Source organism: Acinonyx jubatus, chromosome B2, assembly GCF_027475565.1.
Source record: "Acinonyx jubatus isolate Ajub_Pintada_27869175 chromosome B2, VMU_Ajub_asm_v1.0, whole genome shotgun sequence".
Taxonomy (NCBI): domain Eukaryota; kingdom Metazoa; phylum Chordata; class Mammalia; order Carnivora; family Felidae; genus Acinonyx; species Acinonyx jubatus.
Genome location: NC_069385.1, coordinates 128,842,666 through 128,862,354, shown reverse-complemented (window position 1 = coordinate 128,862,354; position 19,689 = coordinate 128,842,666). Strand labels below are relative to the sequence as shown.

At 41.9% G+C, this 19,689-nt stretch overlaps 1 protein-coding gene across 2 annotated transcripts in view; it reads right to left on the bottom strand.

Annotated features, from left to right (window-relative positions):
* The window catches only part of DSP (desmoplakin), a 48,059-nt gene that overhangs the window by 19,017 nt on the left and 9,353 nt on the right, over nt 1-19,689 (bottom strand). For both annotated transcript variants that reach the window (XM_027040261.2, XM_027040262.2), the window contains exons 2-11: nt 14,632-14,734; nt 12,145-12,293; nt 10,968-11,142; nt 7,563-7,691; nt 6,353-6,403; nt 5,009-5,170; nt 4,354-4,458; nt 3,208-3,303; nt 2,500-2,625; nt 2,017-2,169 (exon numbers count right to left, since the gene is read on the bottom strand). In XM_027040261.2, coding sequence (XP_026896062.1) covers nt 2,017-2,169; nt 2,500-2,625; nt 3,208-3,303; nt 4,354-4,458; nt 5,009-5,170; nt 6,353-6,403; nt 7,563-7,691; nt 10,968-11,142; nt 12,145-12,293; nt 14,632-14,734 — 1,249 coding nt within the window. The remainder of the gene's footprint in view (nt 1-2,016; nt 2,170-2,499; nt 2,626-3,207; nt 3,304-4,353; nt 4,459-5,008; nt 5,171-6,352; nt 6,404-7,562; nt 7,692-10,967; nt 11,143-12,144; nt 12,294-14,631; nt 14,735-19,689) is intronic.

Genomic DNA, 19,689 nt, shown 5'->3' with positions numbered 1-19,689 from the left:
AGATTTGAGTATGTGGGAGTCACCTGTCTCATTCACTTGCTCTTAAAAGTTAGAAATAAAAAGAAATTCTAAAATTCTTTCCCAGAAAATAACTTTCTAAATTAACTACAACATCTAAATAGCTTACTTTTTTTTAAGTTAATTTATTTATTTTGAGAGAGAGGAGGAGAGAGCGCACAGGCATGAACAGGGAAGGGGCAGAGAAAGAGGGAAAGAGAGAATCCCAAGCAGGCTCTGTGCTGTCAGTACAGAGCCCCACATGGGTCTTCATGTCACGAACTCTGAGATCATGACCTGAGCCAAAATCAAGAGTCATATGCTTCACTGACTGAGCCACCCAGCCCCCTGAATAGCTCACTTTCTAAATCAACTCGATAGCTTCTTAAAATGGGTACACTTCAAATAGGACAACTATCTTAACTAGTGAAATGTAATAAGCTTGATATTTATGTATTTCATATCTCTATTTCAACTTGCTTCTCTCCATGCAAGTTCTCTTTTTTTTTTTTTTTTTTTTTTTTAATGTGTATGTATTTTTAAGAGTGCGAGAGAGAGAGACAGTGAGATTAGGGGAGAGGCAGAGAGAGAGGGAGACACAGAATCCAAGGCAGGCTCCAGTCTCCGAGCTGTCAGCACAGAGCCCGACGTGAGGCCGGAACTCACAAACTGTGAGATCATGACCTGAGCCGAAGTCAGTCACTTAACTGACTGAGCCACCCAAGTGCCCCAACCATGCAAGTTCTTAAAACATTTCCACCTGTTAGAATAAACTCCACCGTTTTATAACATGTATCTAAACAGCTGGTCATATATTTCTTAAATCCTCCATAATTTTTACAGGAAAACAAAGTTGTGCAGGGGCGCCTGGGTGGCTCAGTCAGTTAAGCATCCGACTTCAGCTCAGGTCATGATCTTATGGCTCATGAGTTTGAGCCCTGAGTCAGGCTCTATGTCTTTTCACTCTGTGTCTCCCTCTCTCTGCCCCTCCCCTGCTCCTGCTCTGCCTCTCTCTCTCTCAAAAATAAACATTAAAAAAAATTAGAAAAAAAAAGAAAAAAAGCTGTGAAAATCACATAAGTAATTAGTAAAAACAAGTCCTCTTTCCATATAAATGCTTGTATTTACCACAGAGCCTGCAGGATTAATACGCTCAATTAATTCATAATGTCTGTAACCACATTCACTTCAAACGCAGCATAATGCTCACATTCCCGCTTTCTTTCATGTCAGAAACTTAAAGTTCTTTACAAAAATTTTAAGATTTTAAAATTGAAGATTTAAAGGGTAGGGCATGGGGTGGCTCAGTGGTTTAAGCATCTGACTTCGGCTCACGTCATGATCTCACAGTTCATGGGTTCCAGCCCTACCCTGTGCTGACAGGGCAGAGCCTGCTTGGGATTCTCTCTCTCTCCCTCTCTCTCTCTCTCTCTCTCCCCCTCCCTCTCTGTCCCTTCCCCCACTCTCATACACTGTCTCTCAAAATAAATAAGCTTAAAAAAAAAAAGATTTAAAGGGTAATCACAGATGAAGTTCTGCATATTAGAAGAAGAGAAGTATTAATACTTAAAATGAAAAGTTTAAAAATAACTGTTGCCCTGGGCACCTGGATGGCTCAGTCAGTTGGGCATCCGACTCTTGATTTCGGCTCAGGTCATGATCCCAGGGTCATGAGACAGAGCCTCACGTACAGCTCTGTTGTAACCTCAGAGCCTGCCTGGGATTCTCCCACTCCCTCTTTCTCTCTGCCACCACCCTCCACTTGCCTCTCTCTGTCTCTCTCAAAATAGATAAATAAACATTTAAAAAATAATCACCACTGTCCTAATTATCAAGAGCTATGATAAGAGTCAGAGTAAAGCTGCTGCAGTTCAACAGTTTGTTGCTCTGTGTATGAAAGCAAGGCATTGACTTGGCTGCCCACTGATACGTGGATTAAACTCTACTCCCTCAATGGCAAAAATCTCTAAGCAAAGAAAGGGGAAACGTGTGATTCATTCTGAATAAGTGAGTACACACCTGGTCTTGTTTGTAGTCACAGAGAGCCCTGAGAATAATGGGTTTGTTGCTTCTGTAGTCTGGGTTGCGTGGTTTCAGCTGCACAATCTTCTTGGACTTGTTTACCAAGTTCTGGACCTGACGCTTGTATTCCAGGATTTTCTCTCGTTCTTTCTGCAATTGGAAATAAGATTGTACTTTAGCATAGATGCTCAGTGCATTTCAGGTAAGACCTGCAAATGACATTAATATAGCTGCTACGACGTCACAAATTAGGTATTGCTACAGATGCCTCAGCTACAAAAGGCTGCAGGTTTATCTATCTGCAGGGACGATAGGAACCTTTCATAACAAGCCACTTCAGCAGCTACAGAGCCATGAATGAAGTGGGCAGGAAAGAATATCATTGTGTGAAAAGACTTTGCCAATAGAATTTGAAGTATGCTTTCCAAAGGAATTTTCTTGGTAAGTAATCAGTATTCTGTCTTTGTTTTGCGACGATACCTCCAGCTCCTTGATCTGTTCCAGCAGGCGCTGCAGGGGCATGTTCTTGTCACAGGGGTACTTCTTCCTGATGGAGTCCTGAAGGCCCTTCAAGTAGGCTTCAGTTGACTGGGCTTCTTCAAAAAACTATTAAAGGTGAGAGTGATCACATGTTAAGGAAAAGGAGCTCAGTAGGCAACTACTATTTCCATTTCAAGGAGTACCTTCCCGGAGTCTATTTAATAGGTGGCTAAAGGAAAAGATTACAGCAGAAGGTATATTAACCTACGTGACAGCCAGACCAGAGACATCTGAGTGACTCATGATCAAGTTGCCAATCTGTGCTCCTTGACATGAAAAGCCAATAAATAGGATTTATAAAATATTTTGAAGACTGTATTCAGTGCTTCTAGGAGTACATTCAAAAGATAAAGTATTCTGGGGCACCCAGGTGGCTCGGTCGGTTAAGAATCCAACTTCAGCTCAGGTCATGAGCTCGTAGTTCACAAGTTCGAGCCCAGGGTCGGGCTCTGTGCTGACAGCTCAGAGCCTGAAGCCTGCTTCAGATTCTGTGTCTCCCTCTCTCTCTGCCCCTCCCCCACTCATACTCGGTCTCTCTCTCTCTCTCTCATTCAAAAATAAGTAAAACATCAAAAAAAAAAATTAGAAAAAAAGAAGATAAGGTATTAAGACCTATACGACAATTAAATTACTACTAAGCATAAAAACCTGGAAGTAGGCAGCATTTTCTTTGAGATGAACATCAATGCACTTAGTGATCTGGAGAATCCAGCTCCACTGTGTCTGAAGAGTATCCATATATGCCTGAAACAAGAAACCATCAGCTGTCACATTGCCACTCAGTGACAAGGACATCCATTCTTTGATTGACATGGGAGCCTGAATGAAAGCTACAAAATATGTTTTATCTAATACCAAATCAAGCATTTTTCTAAAAATTGAAAACAGAAACTTCCCAATGCAGGGGGTGCCTGGGGAACTCAGATGGTTAACTGTCTGATTCTTGGTTTTGACTCAGGTCATGATCTCACAGATTGTGAGGTCTGTGCTGATAGCACAGAGCCTGCTTGGAATTCTCGCTCTCTGTCCCTCCCCCACTTGTGTACGTGCACAGTCTTACTCTCTCAAAATAAAAAAATAAAAAAATAAAATTTCCCAATAGGGAACTCTCGGTATGGTAGAAATTAAAAACAGTTTTAGCAAATAGATACCATTAGGAGATTAGCCAAAATATTCACTCAAATGGCATAGTTACTGACCAATCAGAATCAGAACAGACACTGGGTGGCACTGGGGCAGGGTCCTTCCACTGCACCCTGTTCCTATACAGCTTCTGGATGATGAGGAAGTCCAAGAAACCCATGCAGAGGGCTTGAGGGGTTTAAGGCAGTGACTCTTATCAACTGGTATGAAAAACAGTTTCTAACAACCAGTATGGCCATTACAGTGCTGCTACCAGCTAATGTTGGCCTTTAGCACAGCCCACAGATGGCAGCCTAGGGCAAAGGTCAGCGGCCCGAAGGCTACACTGGACCCACTGCGTGTATTTATAAATAAAGTTTTGTTGGAACACAGTCATGTTCATTCACTTACATGTTGTTATGGTTACTTTCACACAACAATGTCTGCGTTAAGTAATCTCAACAGAAACCAAATGGCCTGCAAGCCTAAAATATTAATTATTTGGTCCTTTCCAGAAAAGCTTGTCAGCCCCGAGTCTAGGGTTTTGATCCCAAAATATGTAAAATAAACTTGTCATGGCTTTATGATACATACGAATCATTCAATCTGTATAGTATTACTTTATAAAAAGTTCCCCTTTACTCTCTATTGAAAATATCTCTTGAAGCCTACCTCAATTTTGTCTGAAGCTGGATGCTGATTGAGGACAAGTTGGTCACTTTCTTGTTTAAGCTTATTGAGCTCTTTTTCCTTAACTTCCAGTTGGCTCATGCGTATCTGTAAACGAAAGAAAAACAAATCCATCAGAGCAAAGTCACCATTAGCCGGCCATCACTTCTACTGGTTTTAGGGAAAATTAGAATACAAAACTGCATTCTGGAAATGAACAATGTCTAACAGTCGAATTATGGTGTCCTCAAGAATCATAGCATTTTAAAGACCAGAAAGGATGTTTGAGATCATCTAGTACGTGGCAGATGTCACACTGGAGACATGTCTTGTCCCAATCCACACAGGCAAAGGGACAGCAACAACTAATGGTGAGATTTCCTAATCTAGGTTTGAATCCACCATCCTACTGGGCTACACACACTTTGGGATATCCAAATGCATAATTCTGACTCTTATCTACTGTCTTCCAGGATGGTAAGCAATGCATTGCCCCTCTAGAGTCACTGAGAAGTTTCCAGAAAAGAACGGCTTGTCATGACCATTTCAACTGAGGCAGAATTCCACATAGCTGATTAAATTATTGAGACCTTTGTCCCCATGTCAGGGCCCTGTCAGGCAAGAGCCTCGCATCTACAACTCCGAGGGGCAAGCTTACAGAGAAGGCCTCCTGCTTCTGGGCGATGTTGGTGTTCCGGTCGCTCCAGTCATAGAGCAGTTCCTCCTCCTCACAGTCATTGATCCACATGATCTCTCGGGACGTGGCCTGGATGATGTTCTGCAGCTGTCGCAGGTGATCCATCCTCTCAAAGGACGCTTTCTGCAAGGCAAGTTAAAAGCAGCATTAGGAGAACAGTATGCACCTTACTGGTGTTCTCTGCAGATTCCATAGATAAATCTGTGTGGTCCCTTTTATTTAAAAAAAAATTTTTTTTAATAGACAAATACAGGGGCGCCTGGGTGGCTCAGTCAGTTAAGCATCTGCCTTCAGCTCAGGTCACGATCTCACGGTTCGTGAGTTCGAGCCCTGTGTCAGGCTCTGTGCTGACAGCTCAGAGCCTGGAGCCTGCTTCGGATTCTGTGTCTCCCTCTCTCTCTCTGCCCCTCCCCGACTCATGCTCTGTCTCTCTCACTCTCTTGAAAGTAAACATTAATTAAAAAATAAAAAAATAAATAAATCATATGAATCGGTAAAATCTTCCCTGACCACCTAGGATGTGTAAAAAAAAAAAAAAAAAAAAAAAATCCATCCAAACTTATGATCAACAAGGGAGCAATTTTAGATTCAGTGGAATAGCCTAACCCAAAAGGGTCTTGATTCAGACACTGATGTTTGGTTTCAAGAATTAGTTTTAGACTACAAAGAGAAAAACGGATGCTTAGAAAGATAAGCCAAGTTTTTCCTGCCCTCTGCCGCACCCCAAAATTTCAAGGTGCCATCAGTCATGCCCCGGATCTAATAGGACAATTGTGTCCTACATTGTGTCCCACTAGCCACATTATTTTAAAAGGATCACTGCCAACAAGAAAATATCGAGGACATGAAGCCAGGGTGTCACGAGTAGGTGAAAAAAATGGCAACCACTCTTCTTACCAGTCAAGTGAACTGATTTCATGTTTGTCATAAAACGGTGATGACGGTCTAATCACTCTCTATCTGGGGAAAACAAGTCTTATTTTTGTTTATACTTCATAAAAAGGCTGCAACTGACCAATGGAAAAGCTTTATTTCTTTAACACCAAGTATTTAATCTGTGTTATATACGTGACCCTCAACTTGCAAATAAACAGAATATCGGTGAATACTGTCTTCAGAAAAAAAGTCTTCTAACTTCACTTCTGAAGGAACCCCAGCAGTGGAAATGCAGTTAGCATCTACAAGCCCCTAACTATTACTTCTGGGTACTTCCTGGGTTATTAGGTGCTGCCGCCCAGGCTGTTCTCCACTTTTATGGAACTGAACTGAACTGAATGCAGAGATGTCAGAAATAAGTCTGCTCACCAGCAGGTTTTCATACTCCTCCTCCAACTGGTAGATCGCAGATTTCTCCCGCTAGAAAAAGACAAACAGCGAGCAAGTAGTTAATTCCCCTCGTGGGTTTGTACAAAAAGAGCAGCCCTTCTAAACCTCCTTTTTGTCAGATATTGACTTCAGATCCCTCAGTAGAAAGATATATTTGCTCTAGAAAATCTCAGAAAAATCTCTCAGTAAAAATCCCTTTTACTCATAGGGACCTTTTCCCTCACTGACTTTTTTTTTTTTTTTTTTTTTTGAGAGAGACACAGAGAGAGAGAAAGAGAGAATAAGCAGGGGGAGAGACAGAGAAAGAGAGAGAGAGAATCCCAAGAAGGTTCCATGCTCCATGCAGAGCCTGATGCAGGGCTTGAACTCACAAACCATGAGATCAGGAGCCAAAATCAAGAGTCAGACACTCAACCAACTGAGCCACCCAGGCGCCCCCTTACTGTGCTTTTGTTGCTATCACCACAAAAGGTTGATCACTTAAAGACTCACATGTTAATTCATGTGTTAAGTTTCACAAGACAACTTAGGACTCTCTAGACCTTAGAGAAAAAAGGGAGAAATTTGGTGAGATATTCAGGTAGACAAAAGTAAGGGAGGAAAAAAGGCAGAAGTGAGGATGAGTATCTCTGGTCTAAGTAAAAAAGTGAGGGATTTAAAAGCAGGAGATCTGGTCAGGGGGATCCAAGTACTTAAAATTGAGTGATTATTTCATCCTGTATTTCTTGAGCCAGATGCAAGTCAGTCCTTTGACAAACGAAAAGTGTCAGGAAGAGACACGATTTCCCTTATTAGAAATCCATTGAATTACCACATAGGAAAGGATTTTCCAAGCACACAAATTTTATAATTGTAGCTCTTTCTCTATTTAAGAGATGCTCTGCTTTCTAAAAACAAACAAAAAACCCTACCACCCTCAAATACCCTATTCTACAAACTGTGCCCAAATGCATGTGTGTCCACCTTTCGCCTTCTGTTTACCTCTCCCTCGAGTGTTAACACAGTCTCTAGAGACAGGTCTATTTGAACCCACTTCCCCATTTATGAAATGGGATTTTTAGAAATTCCCAGTCTGTTATGGAAGAAATCTTAGGCTAATGTTTCAGACAAAAACGCCCAGGATCGAGAAATTCCACAATCCCTCCATATACTTTTCTAAGATTCTAAAAATGAAAACATCTCAAAGTACCAGGTCAGCCTTAATTTTGTCCAGCTGCCAGCGATAGTCCCCAATGGCGTTGTGGATGCTCCTGTGGCTGTTGATGTGCTGCTCCACGGAGGCCAGGTCCACGCCCCAGGCCACCATATCCATCTCCGCCTGCCAAGGGAAAGAGTGTGCCCTTCATTTCCAATCCTTTCCATTAGATTCACCTTAGCCCCAGCAACAGGGGTCAGAGTATCAAGGGACAGCCATAGCTACCATTCAGATAAACATGAAGATGTAAATATTCAATGTTCTTGAACGCCCCCCCCCCCCAAAAACTGTAAAGGCTTGGAATTCCTGAATAGCAAACAGGGCTTGCCCAATACTTCCCACAACTTGTTCAACCCCAGCTCAACACGGCTGAGGAGAGATGATGCAGGAAGGAGACCCTTAAAAGCTAGATTATGTCCTCTAACGAAAAAAAAATCTACCTGTGCACATGCAAGTGGCATGTATCTGTATAGTATGTGTATGATATATTAGAAAATAGTGATAGAAGTTCCTATATTAATTTTATTTTTTTTAATATTTATTTGTTTTGAGGTGCAGGAAGGGGCAGAGAGGGAAAGACAGAATCCCAAGAAGGCATTGCACTGTCATTGAAGTGAAGTGAAGTGAAGCCTGACACGGGACCCAATCTCACAAACGGTGATATCACGACTGGAGCTGAAATCGAGTCGGGCCCTCAACTGACTGAGCCACCCAGGTGCCCCTATATTCATTTTAAAATGTGCATCAGAAATAGCTCATTAAGGTCAGTCATGTACTACTTCCCAAGCTAAACGGCTGACCTCAAAGTATTTTTCACTGTTCATTTCTTTACATTATTGCGATTCATGTTAATTGTTGACTCTTTAAACTTGGCATTTACCATTACCTTTCAGGATGCAAAACTCCCTATGGCCCACTTCAAAGAGAAGTTACTATAGCACATACTCAAAGTCTCATGTTAGCTCTTTAAGAATTAAACCTGACTTTCTAATTTGAGTCCCCACTACTTCAAATTTAAGAATGCCACATAATAAGAAACAAGCGTACTATTCCACAAGTTTCATACTGAGGCAGGTCTATTATCTCACGTTTCTTTTGCACGAGCTCATGTAAATTTTCAAATCACCTGTGTCATCTCTTACACACGCCAAGGGCAGACATCCCAGTCTGGTATTGCAGCAAGAACATAACACACATTGTTCTAAGCCACATCCATGTTCTAATACACTTGGCAAGCCTTCAGAAAGGGGAGCCATTTCAGTCAGATTGCTGAAAGTTACCGGGGACTTTGACCTTTCTCTCCCTTGCTCTTTTCGGCTTTCGAGCAGAAACAGGTGAGTGTACTAGTAAGTTAATAGGATGACCAGGCTCCCGTGCACGCCCCTCATTACCAGCCAGGTGTATAGTATCTGAGCAGCCCATCAGCAGAAACACAAATCTGGGAAACAAGAAAAACCTGGCACAGGAGATGTGTGACTGCTTACTGATCATGTGGCTGGGGACACTGCTGCTCCCTTATCAGCTAGCTGGGCCTGTGGCCCAGTCTCCTGGGAGTGAGAAAGAATGCAGGCTGTGCTTGGGGGAAGAGGGATAAGAGGAAAAGGGCCCCCAGAGAATCCCAGAGCAAACCCTCAGTAAGTGATAAAACTACTTCTAGTTCCTTTCAAACCATGGGGGCCAGCTGATCTGAACTGCATTGCTCATCAATGGCACCTATTAAAACAACACTCCCCCACCATGACAGAAAAGTGAGCCCACGGGACGATGCCATTTTCCAAACTTAAAAATGTTGAGCCTTTGCTACAAAGGATTCTTGCCAAGCTACACCCAACATGAATACAGAAAATGGCCGGTGATGAGCTGTCATTTTATATAACTGTAATACTGACTAAGGAGGAATTAGGCGATGGGATGTTTTCACACCAAACAAGTAACTTGGTTCAAAGGTTGTCTCACCTAACATCACTTATGATGTAGCTCAAGCCCCACCGGCTCTGCCAAGCAAGCCTTCCTTTGAGGGCTCCATTCCACAGGGACTGGAGCACCACCCCTCCCCCAGCCCTATCTGAGCAGGATTTTATTACAGCTCAAACACAGCAATTAACCCCACACTGTTCTGGACAGAAATCTGGCATTTGGGTGTACATGTCTTGTTTTCTTCAATAACATTCATTTCCAGGACTATGAAACATAATTTTGAACACACCCTTTCTGGTATGGTGCCAATAGATACAAAAAGCTCAAGGAATGTGTGTTCAAAGATGAGAAGAGAATCTGAAAACATACAAATAGGACTCTTATTTATGTTTCTGGGATTATAACTGACTTTTCTCCTCTATAAGCCCCACCTTCTATAATAGTATTATATAGTCTTTATAACAAGTAGGAGAAAAGCTTAATTGAATGAATGAATGTACAGACCCGTAAACCCTCACCACTTAGGTAAAAACATATACAAAAAATGTTAAGTGGTTGAGAAACTTTGAACCCACTGCTCAATTGGTCCAACAACAAACAACAAAACCAGTATTTCTTACAACCACAACCACATGGGATAACAAACGATGTCTGCACAACTTATCATTCTATCGTATCCACCTTCTCGAGAGAAGGGTGGGTTATTAGCATCAGGTTTTTCATTATAAAATCCCCATCTACATGATTATGATATATTTCTAATGCCACCTGTTCATTAAAGGGCCTAATGACCACATAAAACAACAAAACAATAATTAGCATTGGAAAACACTTTGTAGAAACTGCAGTTGTAGGGAAAGACTCAGCATATACTTTGGTTGCCATTATTTTACTCCCCTCCCACATCCATGACGTAATGATTGCACAAGGCAACTGATACTTCAAAAGTATAAGGTAAGCAACCGATGAGCCCAAACCAGAATATCCAGTTTTACTGTTTCCAGCTCCTCCAATTTAACATTTTAAATAAACCTCTACAAGATTTTTTTTAAGTACCTATCAGTAACACAGATGAGGTCACTTACCACCTTACCACTGCTCAAGTAGAAAGAACAATGACCCATGAACTCCAACACATTTTCAGGTTGGGAATGGTAAGAGCTAGATATTCAAAATCTACTTATTAAATTATACCTGTTAAATGTTACCTGTATGATAAATTAGGACCATAAAACAATGAGGCTGATTCCCTAAGCCACAGAAGAGAAGAAAAAAAAAAAAAAGCTGAAGTTTTATTTCAAAAAAGAAGCATTCAATTTAAATTGTATATCAGGAAAATACGGAAAACAGCAAGTTTCTACTGCCAGCTGAGGTCCCAGACCACTCTGTGGCCAGACCACTGGGCCGACCCTGCCATGTTCTATACACCTGACACCCAGGTGTGGAACACTCCAGAACCAACCTCGTCTGGAAGTTGCTTACCCTCTGCTGCCTCATCCACCCCAGACATTCGCTGGTGAGGCGTTTGGTGAATTCATCCCACCCGGAGCCACTCTGACAGGTGTACCCTCCACCACCTTTGGAGCTGGCCCTTCGGACTCGAGGGACGCTAATGGCTTTATAAAGGGCTCGCATTTGCTCCTGGAGCTGAAGCAGTCTGAAAGGAAAGGAAAACAATTACACTGTGGCAGGAAAACAGCCTATGAAGACATGTTCTGGACAAATGTCCCCCCTTCTGAGTCTCCTTTGTGTTAGCACGGAGGTCACAAATGTCTTATTTAAAAAATTCTTTTCTTTTCTTTTCTTTTTTTTAAGTTTATTTATTTTGAGAGCAAAAGAGACAGGGTGGGTTGGGGAGGGGCAGAGAGAGAGAGGGAGAGAGAGAATCCCAAGCAGGCTCTGCACGCCCAGCGCAGAACCCGATGGAGGTCTCGAACCCATGAAGGTGCAAGATCGTGACCTGAGCCGAAACCAAGAGCCAGTTTAACCAACTGAGCCACCCAGGTGCCCCTGAAGATTTCTTTTCTTTACCACATGACTTGAATCTCAATCACATACAAGAACCTCAATATTATGATGCTCAGAGTCTGAAACATCACAGAAAGTGTCGCTGGCTTTGCCTAACCCGGTAGCACCCCCTGCTTCCCCCCAAGTTTCACCCTGGGAATTTGCCTCATGCCATGGGCCCCAAGTACCATGACAGCAAAATCAAGACCACCCATCTCTGCTCTGAACTGATTTTTCAACTCTACACGCCTCAGTTCTGTATGCATCAAACAGGGCTTGCCTTGGTATTAGACTCTTAAAAGTCAAATGCTGTGCCCAAGGTTTTCGCTGCCCCCTAAAAAATGGAGGTACACGTAACATCTCATAACAAACTCAACCCCTCAATCAATACAAGCCCACTCCTTCGGGCACCTCTGTTTAATTCTTTTCATGGCCGCTTTGTGATTCCACATAAGAGGAAGGTAGAATAGAATCACTATATAGCTACTGTATATAGTAGCTGCACAAACACCAAGCGTGCCCAGCCTTTCCTCCGGAATGGCTGTGGTTCCTTCAAGGGAAGACCTGGGCCACATGACTGAGTGCCAGTGGGTGCATGACATTCTTCTTCATGAGGCCTGCCGGTAAGTGTGCTCTGTGATAAAGGCAATACCTTTTCTGATAGGCATCACAGGGCTGGCCCATCTGTCGCATCTCTCTGATCAAGCTATCGGTAATTTCCATCTGATCGTTGGCCTGGGCAAAACATTCATCCAATTCTCTGCTCCGAGCCAGCTGTATCCCATCTCCATATTTCAGTTCCTAAAGGAAAGAATCCACGTGAAGGCAACACACGATGCTGGAGAGGAAGACTTTCACTTGTGTTCACGGAAGCAAAAGCTTCTGCTGTAAACTTGACAAATAGTAGAAGATGCCATTTTGCATGTGACTAACTGAAAATTACCTTATTAATTTGGTGGGACAGGTAGGTAAATATGGGCGGGTTCATGAAGCAAAATTTGTGGACTATATTTTAAATTTTTACTAGGCCTTTAAAGGCAAAGTTACAGAACACTGAGTTTTCCCTTGCTTCAATATGTTAAATGCTATCTTTCATATTTACAAAGAACATCCATCCAATGGGAATTTCACTGGGGTCAGAACACTCTACTGGATAAAGTGTTTTACACACACACTGAGCTTTTCCTGCATCTTCTAGGAACACAGCTTTTCAGTTCTTAAAAGGAAGCTATCTAATTCATGGTATGGGGCTAATCAATTTCCCGCTTCTGATGATGCATCACAGTCGTGTGAGATGTCACCCCTGGGGGAAGCTGGGTGATGGGGTACACCAGGGTGGTCTGTACCATTTTTACAACTTCTTATGAGTCTATAATTATTTCAAAATTAAAAATTGTTTTAAAAAAAGAAAGCTTCCTCTTTTCACATGCAAGAGGCCGCTGCTTCAGGGCCATAGTTGAGCTTTCCCTCGAATTTTACAATTGCTGTTTTCATTCAACTTCAGCCAAATGAAGCAAGTATGCTACCTATTCCTGACATTATTACACTTCAATGCATGTAAGTCAAAATACACTGAGAATATGATGCCAGGTACGTTTTTACAACCACAGTGTAAAACGTTTCCACAGCCACTACAAATCGTGTCCAGGACTGTGGTGTGTATGTATTCAATATTAAGTCACTGGAGACTCCCGTTTTTGTTTTTATTTTTAATTTTTTTAATGTTTATTTTTGAGAGAGAGAGAGAGTACAAGCAGGGGACGGGCACAGAGAGAGGGAGACACAGAATCTGAAGCATGGAGCCTCCTATTTTGCTTTATGTAAAGGAATCACAGCTCTGTGATGAAGAATGTGTTTTAAATCAGAGACTTGGTGGGGGGGCGGGGTAGCGCATGGGAGGCTCAGTCGGTTAAGCGTCCAACTTTGGCTCAGGTCATGATCTCGAGGTTCATGGGTTTGAGCCCCGCATCGGGTTGTGTGCTGACAGCTCAGAGCCTGGAGCCTGTTTCAGATTCTGTGTCTCCCTCTCCCTGCCCCTCCCCCACTCACGCTCTGTCTCAAAAATAAACATTAAAAAAATAAGTCAATAAAAAATAAAAAAATAAATCAGGGACTTGGAACAACCAGAACTAGAGTCAAGCTAGTTTGCTGAGCCCCAAATATCCTTTTATACTGATTAAAATGAAGTTATTTTTTAACTGGGTAAAATAAACTAGAACCCACACAGATCTCTAAAATTGAGAAATTAGAACATTAAGATATTCTCCAGACAGAACACACAAATTTACTTGGTTAAAATCCCTCTTTGTATTTCACAGGGGAACTTTGTGATGGGCCAGATTCCAGGTGTAACCCTACATTAATGTCAGCATAGGGAAGATTGAAACTCAATTCCTTCCCTGGAGAGATGCGATAAATCAGGGGAAACAGAGAAAAGGTGTCTACAGCCCCACCATTCTGGTTTTTAGCAAAACCAGAGCAAATCTGAATGCTAGCTACAGTGTTTTAAAATTACAACTTTACAAATACAATCCATGATTGCTAAGCCTGTTTCAATGAGAACTTAAGCTAATACTCAGAAATAACATGAGGCTTTCATAAATGTTACCATTTTTCCTCAATTTTCCATTGCTCATTTCCTCCCTCCCTCCCTCCCTTCCTTCCTTCTTTCCTTCCTTCCTTCTTTCCTTCCTTTCTTCCTCCCTTCCTTCCTTCCTTTCTTTTTCTTTTCTCAAATAGAATTGTTCTCACAATACAGTAATATTTCCTGACAAAAAAAAAAAACTTATTACATTGATGGCATACGTCACAATCCAGTGACATAAACATGTCAGGTTGCATTTCTAGGAAGAGAAAGCATGACAATAATCATCAAAATAATAAATAAATGACAGGTTGTTGCAATTCCAAAAGGGTGGCAATCCGTAAACATTTGTTGGAAACTGATGGCCGTTGTTAAACCAACAAATAGATGAAGAAGATACACCTCCCTCTCTAGTCTGTTTTGAAAAAGATAATCTCTAAACTCTAAGTATGCAGGACATCAGTGAATAAGGATGCACAGATTAGGACAAGAAGTCTAAGCTAACGGGGACAAAGGTAGAGGTGGATGGCATTCTCGAAGAACAAGAAAGCTCACCGGCTGTACAATCAGCTCGGCCCGCATCAAACAATCCGAGCAGTTCTGCAGAAGCTCTTGGATGGTGTTCTGGTTCTGGTGCCTGGACATCGTCCCGGTTTGACTGACAAAGCAAACACAAAGAAAGCAGATGTGAAATTTATTTTTTTCCCCATTTCAAAATAATCTCAAACTTTCAGAAAAGCTGCAAAAATAAAACAAAAACACGCCTGTAGACCTTTTGTGCAGATTCCCTCATTGTTAACGTTTTGCATGTTTGTTTTATCACTCTTCCCCTCTCTGCAGGTGTATTTATTGCCATATATACACATTTGTCTGGGGACGCCTGGGTGGCTCAGTCTCTTGAGCATCTGACTTCGGCTCAGGTCATGATCTCTCAGTTTATGAGTTTGAGCCCCACATCAGGCTCTGTGCAGACAGCTCGGAGCCTGGAGCCTGCTTCAGATTCTGTGTCTCCCTCTGTCTGCCCCTCTCCCTCTCGCTCTCACTCTCTCTCTCACAAATAAATAAACATTAATAAAAATTTAAAATAAACATTAAGAAAAAAACTTATATACATTTGTCTGAAGCATTTAAAAATATTCATAAACTCTTTACCCCAAAATATTTCAGCATGTTTCCTAAGAATAAACATTCAATTATATAACCACAGTACAGTTACCAAAATCAAGACATTCAAAATTGAACATTATTTTCTAATCTATAGAACTTTTTCCAATCTTACTAATTAGCCCAATAATGTCCTTCACAGCAAGCTTCCTCCCCACCCCCAGGTCTAAGATCCAACCCAGAAATATTCCCTTGAGTTATAAAAACACATTTCCAGCAGCTTATCCATCACCTTTCCTGCTTCATCCCATAATAACTGATAATGCGAATTATCCATGCAAAGCCCTCCAAGGGAAGACCTCAAGGGATCAGACCCAGAACAGGAAAGTTTCACAGTCAAGTCTGGCTGAGGAAAACAGTAGGAGGTGTGAGAAGAGTTTATTCTACAAAAAATATTAATAAAGAAATATGTGTCAGGAAAGCAACAGGAAATTTAAACATCTTGAATGCAAAAACAAGCTGCTTTTCCTTTCAAGATGACCCTACGGAATATTTTTCTCTACAATGATAATCACCCAAATGCACATCTCACATGAAACATTTTCCTGGCAGATGCATGGCAGAAACCTGAAACAAACAAACAAAAAAGGCGCGGGGCACCACCCAGGTGAAGCGTCTGACTTCAGCTCAGGTCACTATCTTGCAGTTCGTGAGTTCGAACCCCACGTCGGGCTCTGTACTGACAGCTCAGAGCCTGGAGCCTGCTTCGGATTCTGTCTCCCTCTCTCTCTGTTCCTCCCCCACTTGTGCTCTCTCTCTCTCTCTCTCTCAAAAATAAACATTAAAAAAAATTTTTAAAAGGTGTTGTTGTAGATGTTCCATATTTTTTTAAAGTTTATTTATTTATTTTGAGAAAGAGAGCACAAGCAGGGAGAGAGAGAATCCCAAGCACGCTCCACGCTCAGGGCGGAGCCCCACATGGGGCTCGACCCATGAACCATGAGGTCATGACCTGAGTAGAAACCAAGAGTTGTACACTTAACTGACTGAGCCACCCAGGCACCCCTGTAGATGTTCTATATTTTAAAGAAAGAGAGAGATTACGAGACCATAATGTGCTCCAGATATACATAAAAAGAGCAACGTAGAATAAAAGTATTATTTTTTAATATGCCAAGATACATTCATTATGCTACAGCATAGCCTCCTAAGGCTTAGTGGAAAGAGATTTAAAGCATATTAAATTATTGCTGAATGTTTGGGAAAAGGCCTCCTGAGTTCCTCACAGGGCTTCAGAGCCACCAGGGCTTCAGCCAGGACTGGTCTACACCTACAGATAAAACTGATGCCTGTTGGACGCACTGGACTTTCTCTTATGTGTATATGTGCCTGCATGTGGGGGGTGGTGTGTCTGCGTGTGCTGTAAAGAAAGAATGTCACTTTGAAAAAAAGGAGGGATTTATAAAACACAGGCTATCCCATGGGTAGATGGGATGAGATCGCAAGAAACTTCTCCCACAGCACCTGATTCTGCGTCTTTTCACGTTGGGGAAGCAACTGACTTTCTCTGCCACCTATTTCGGTCCCTCTCTCCAAGGAAGGCTTCTCAACAAGCCAGCACTAGCTGATGTACGTGGGTGAGGAAGCTCTCCCTGGGAACCACTCCCGGATGATGACACGGCTTCTCCAGGCAGGCCCAGGCACAATGCTGCCTGAACTGCCCACCTACCAAAACCCACACACCCCGCCCCTCACCCCCCATGAGCACAGCCTTCTCTTTCTTCCACTCAGAATTATACAAGAAACCTGGCACACTTCTCATATCGCTGAGATGTAAACAGGACTGCATCAGTTGTCAAAACTTGTGCAAAATTCCAATGGACTTAAGAATCACAGGAAAGAAATTCAAGAGACAAAGGAAAAAATTAGGAAATACAGAAACCTCATTTAGAACCCGAGGATGGATAAGGAATTTAGGAAGGTCCTGTGTAATTATATTTATTTTCTTTATTGAAAGGTGATGAGAGTGCCTTTGTTCTGAAACGTTTTGTGATTGCTCCCAGCAATCTGGTCCAGAGAGTGATTCCCACAAAGCAAGCCAGTCCCTGGTATATGAACGAAAGGGCTATCTCTTAGTGCAATCCAGAGTTCCTCAAATGATTTAATAGCATGGGCTACTGTAAAAAGTATCACAAACTGAGCTGCAAGACAGAGGCTGATAGGAGAAACTGAGTGAAGCGCATATGAAAACTCTCTAGTGGATCTGCAACTTTTCTATAAATCTAAAATTATCCTAAAATAAAAATGTATAAAAAAAAAAAAAAAAAAAGAGGCAGGAAGGCCAAACTCAGCTGTGGATGAATGGACCAAAGTGTACATACGAGTCTTTTAAGAGTGAGGTGATGACACTAAATTCACTTGATGATAAAACAGAAAACTCACCAGCTGCTTTTAAACCAACTATTAGAGTAGTTCCATGACATAGGAATGAACTGTATCCAGCAAAAAGGGAGGTGAGGGAATTCAATGTTGGCTTAAAAATACATGGACTTTTGGGGCACCTGGGTGGCTCAGTCGGTTGAGCTACCAACTTCAGCTCGGGTCTGAGTTCGAGCCCTGCATTGGGCTCTGTGCTGACAGCTTGGAGCCTGGAGCCTGCTTCAGATTCTGTGGCTCCCTCTCTCTCTCTGCCCCTCCCCCACTCACATTCTGTCTCTGTCTCTCTCAAAAATAAATAAACATTAAAAAAAATTTTTTTAATACATGGACTTTCTACATGTTTTTTGTTCCCTCCTGCTTTTAGAAGACATTTTTACTCGAGAGAGCAATTGACATCTATATAAAGATAAGTCATCTGCTTCCTTTCCCCTACAAAGATCTGAGCTTATCAAAAAAACAGGTAACTCCATATGTTGCTAATAATTCTGAAAAAAAATCTTCATGCTTCACTAAAGGACTTGCCTATGTTCACCATGCATGCCTTAGACATCCACTAAAACCCCCTATGTGTTGCTTGGCAATTAGGCGAATAGATTAACCACTGTACAGGAAAGAGAAATGTACAAAAATTGAATTTTTTTAAGGGGCAAAAAAAAAAGGGAAAGCTAAGTGTTAGAAAAACATAATGAAGAATTTTCCATCTTGCTATATGTGCATAGGAAAACATGACCTAATTAACCAAATTTCAACTGACGACTTTTCAAGACTTCATCTGGTTCCTTTTTTTGTTTTTAAGTTTATTTACTGAGAGAGCGAGAGAGCACGCACGCACACACGCATGTACGCATGTCACAGGGAGGGGCAGAGACAGGGAGAGAGAGAGAATCTCAAGCAGGCTCCACCCTCAGCGTGAAGCTGGACTCGGGGCTTGATCTCATGAACAATGAGATGATAACCTGAGCGGAAATCAAGAGTCAGACGCTCAACTGCTCAACCGACTGAGCCACCCACGCGCCCCAAGACTTCCTCTGATTCTCAAAGCGAAATCTACCCATCTTGTCTCTCATCTGTAAAAATCCCACTTCAGCCTGCAGTGTGGCCAGGAACACCCTTTGGGCACAGAGCTAGGTGAGAGAGGGAGCCAGGTGTAGGCTTTTCTAATAGGTGGGTCCAGCAAAATCAGACAGGGGCAGGGAGGCTCAGGCTGACTGAGGTTTAGTGACTGGGGAAAAGAGAATCCACTTTCACCTTCCATTTGCTTGTCTGCGGCCCTAGGAAGACTCCACGTAGAAATGGCTGTACTTCAATCAGGGAGAAAGTGCAGGCGAATGGACTGTGACTCATGAAGTCAGTCCGCCATCAGACACTCAACACTGTGCAGGATCCGTCAGCATGACAGCCAGGAGAAAATCAGAAAAGAGTGAATATTGCTCCCTGAGAGCTTGCTCAGGGAGCACGTGCCTTTTTGTTACAGCTGTGTGCCACTCAAAACTTTTTAAGTCAAGTCATATTTTTAATTGACCACATCACAATTTCAGAACTTTTTTTTTTACATCAGAAATTTCTGGACCTCAGTTTTCTCATCTGTTAGGCTAGATAGGATATCTAAGATTTCTTTAGCTCACTCCTCTGTAACTGTTTTATGAAACCACCAAACTCACTCCTACTGATCATAATACAAAAGTCTCTTCTAATGGTAGGGAATGAAGTTTCCTCTTCAGTTCACAGGGTGACTGGAAAAATGCAAAATTCTACCACAGATGAAGAAATAATTTTTAAGTAAAAGTACTTATTTAGCAAGCATATAGAGATTTTAAAAATCCCTGGCCTCAAAAAAAATTGTCAATACTGGTATGTATAGGTGTTGGGGTGCAGCGATTTTAAACCATGTTGGGAATTGAACTAACAAAGCTCAAAGTTCAATTTTTTAATTCCACATCAGTGGCATGGGAGATGAAAGATGTCATGTAAAAAAAAATGTTTTAAAAAAGCCCACAAGAAGACAAAACTTACTTGGGTCAAATCAATCAAAAATACTGACTTCTAAACTAAAATTAATTACTGTCCTTG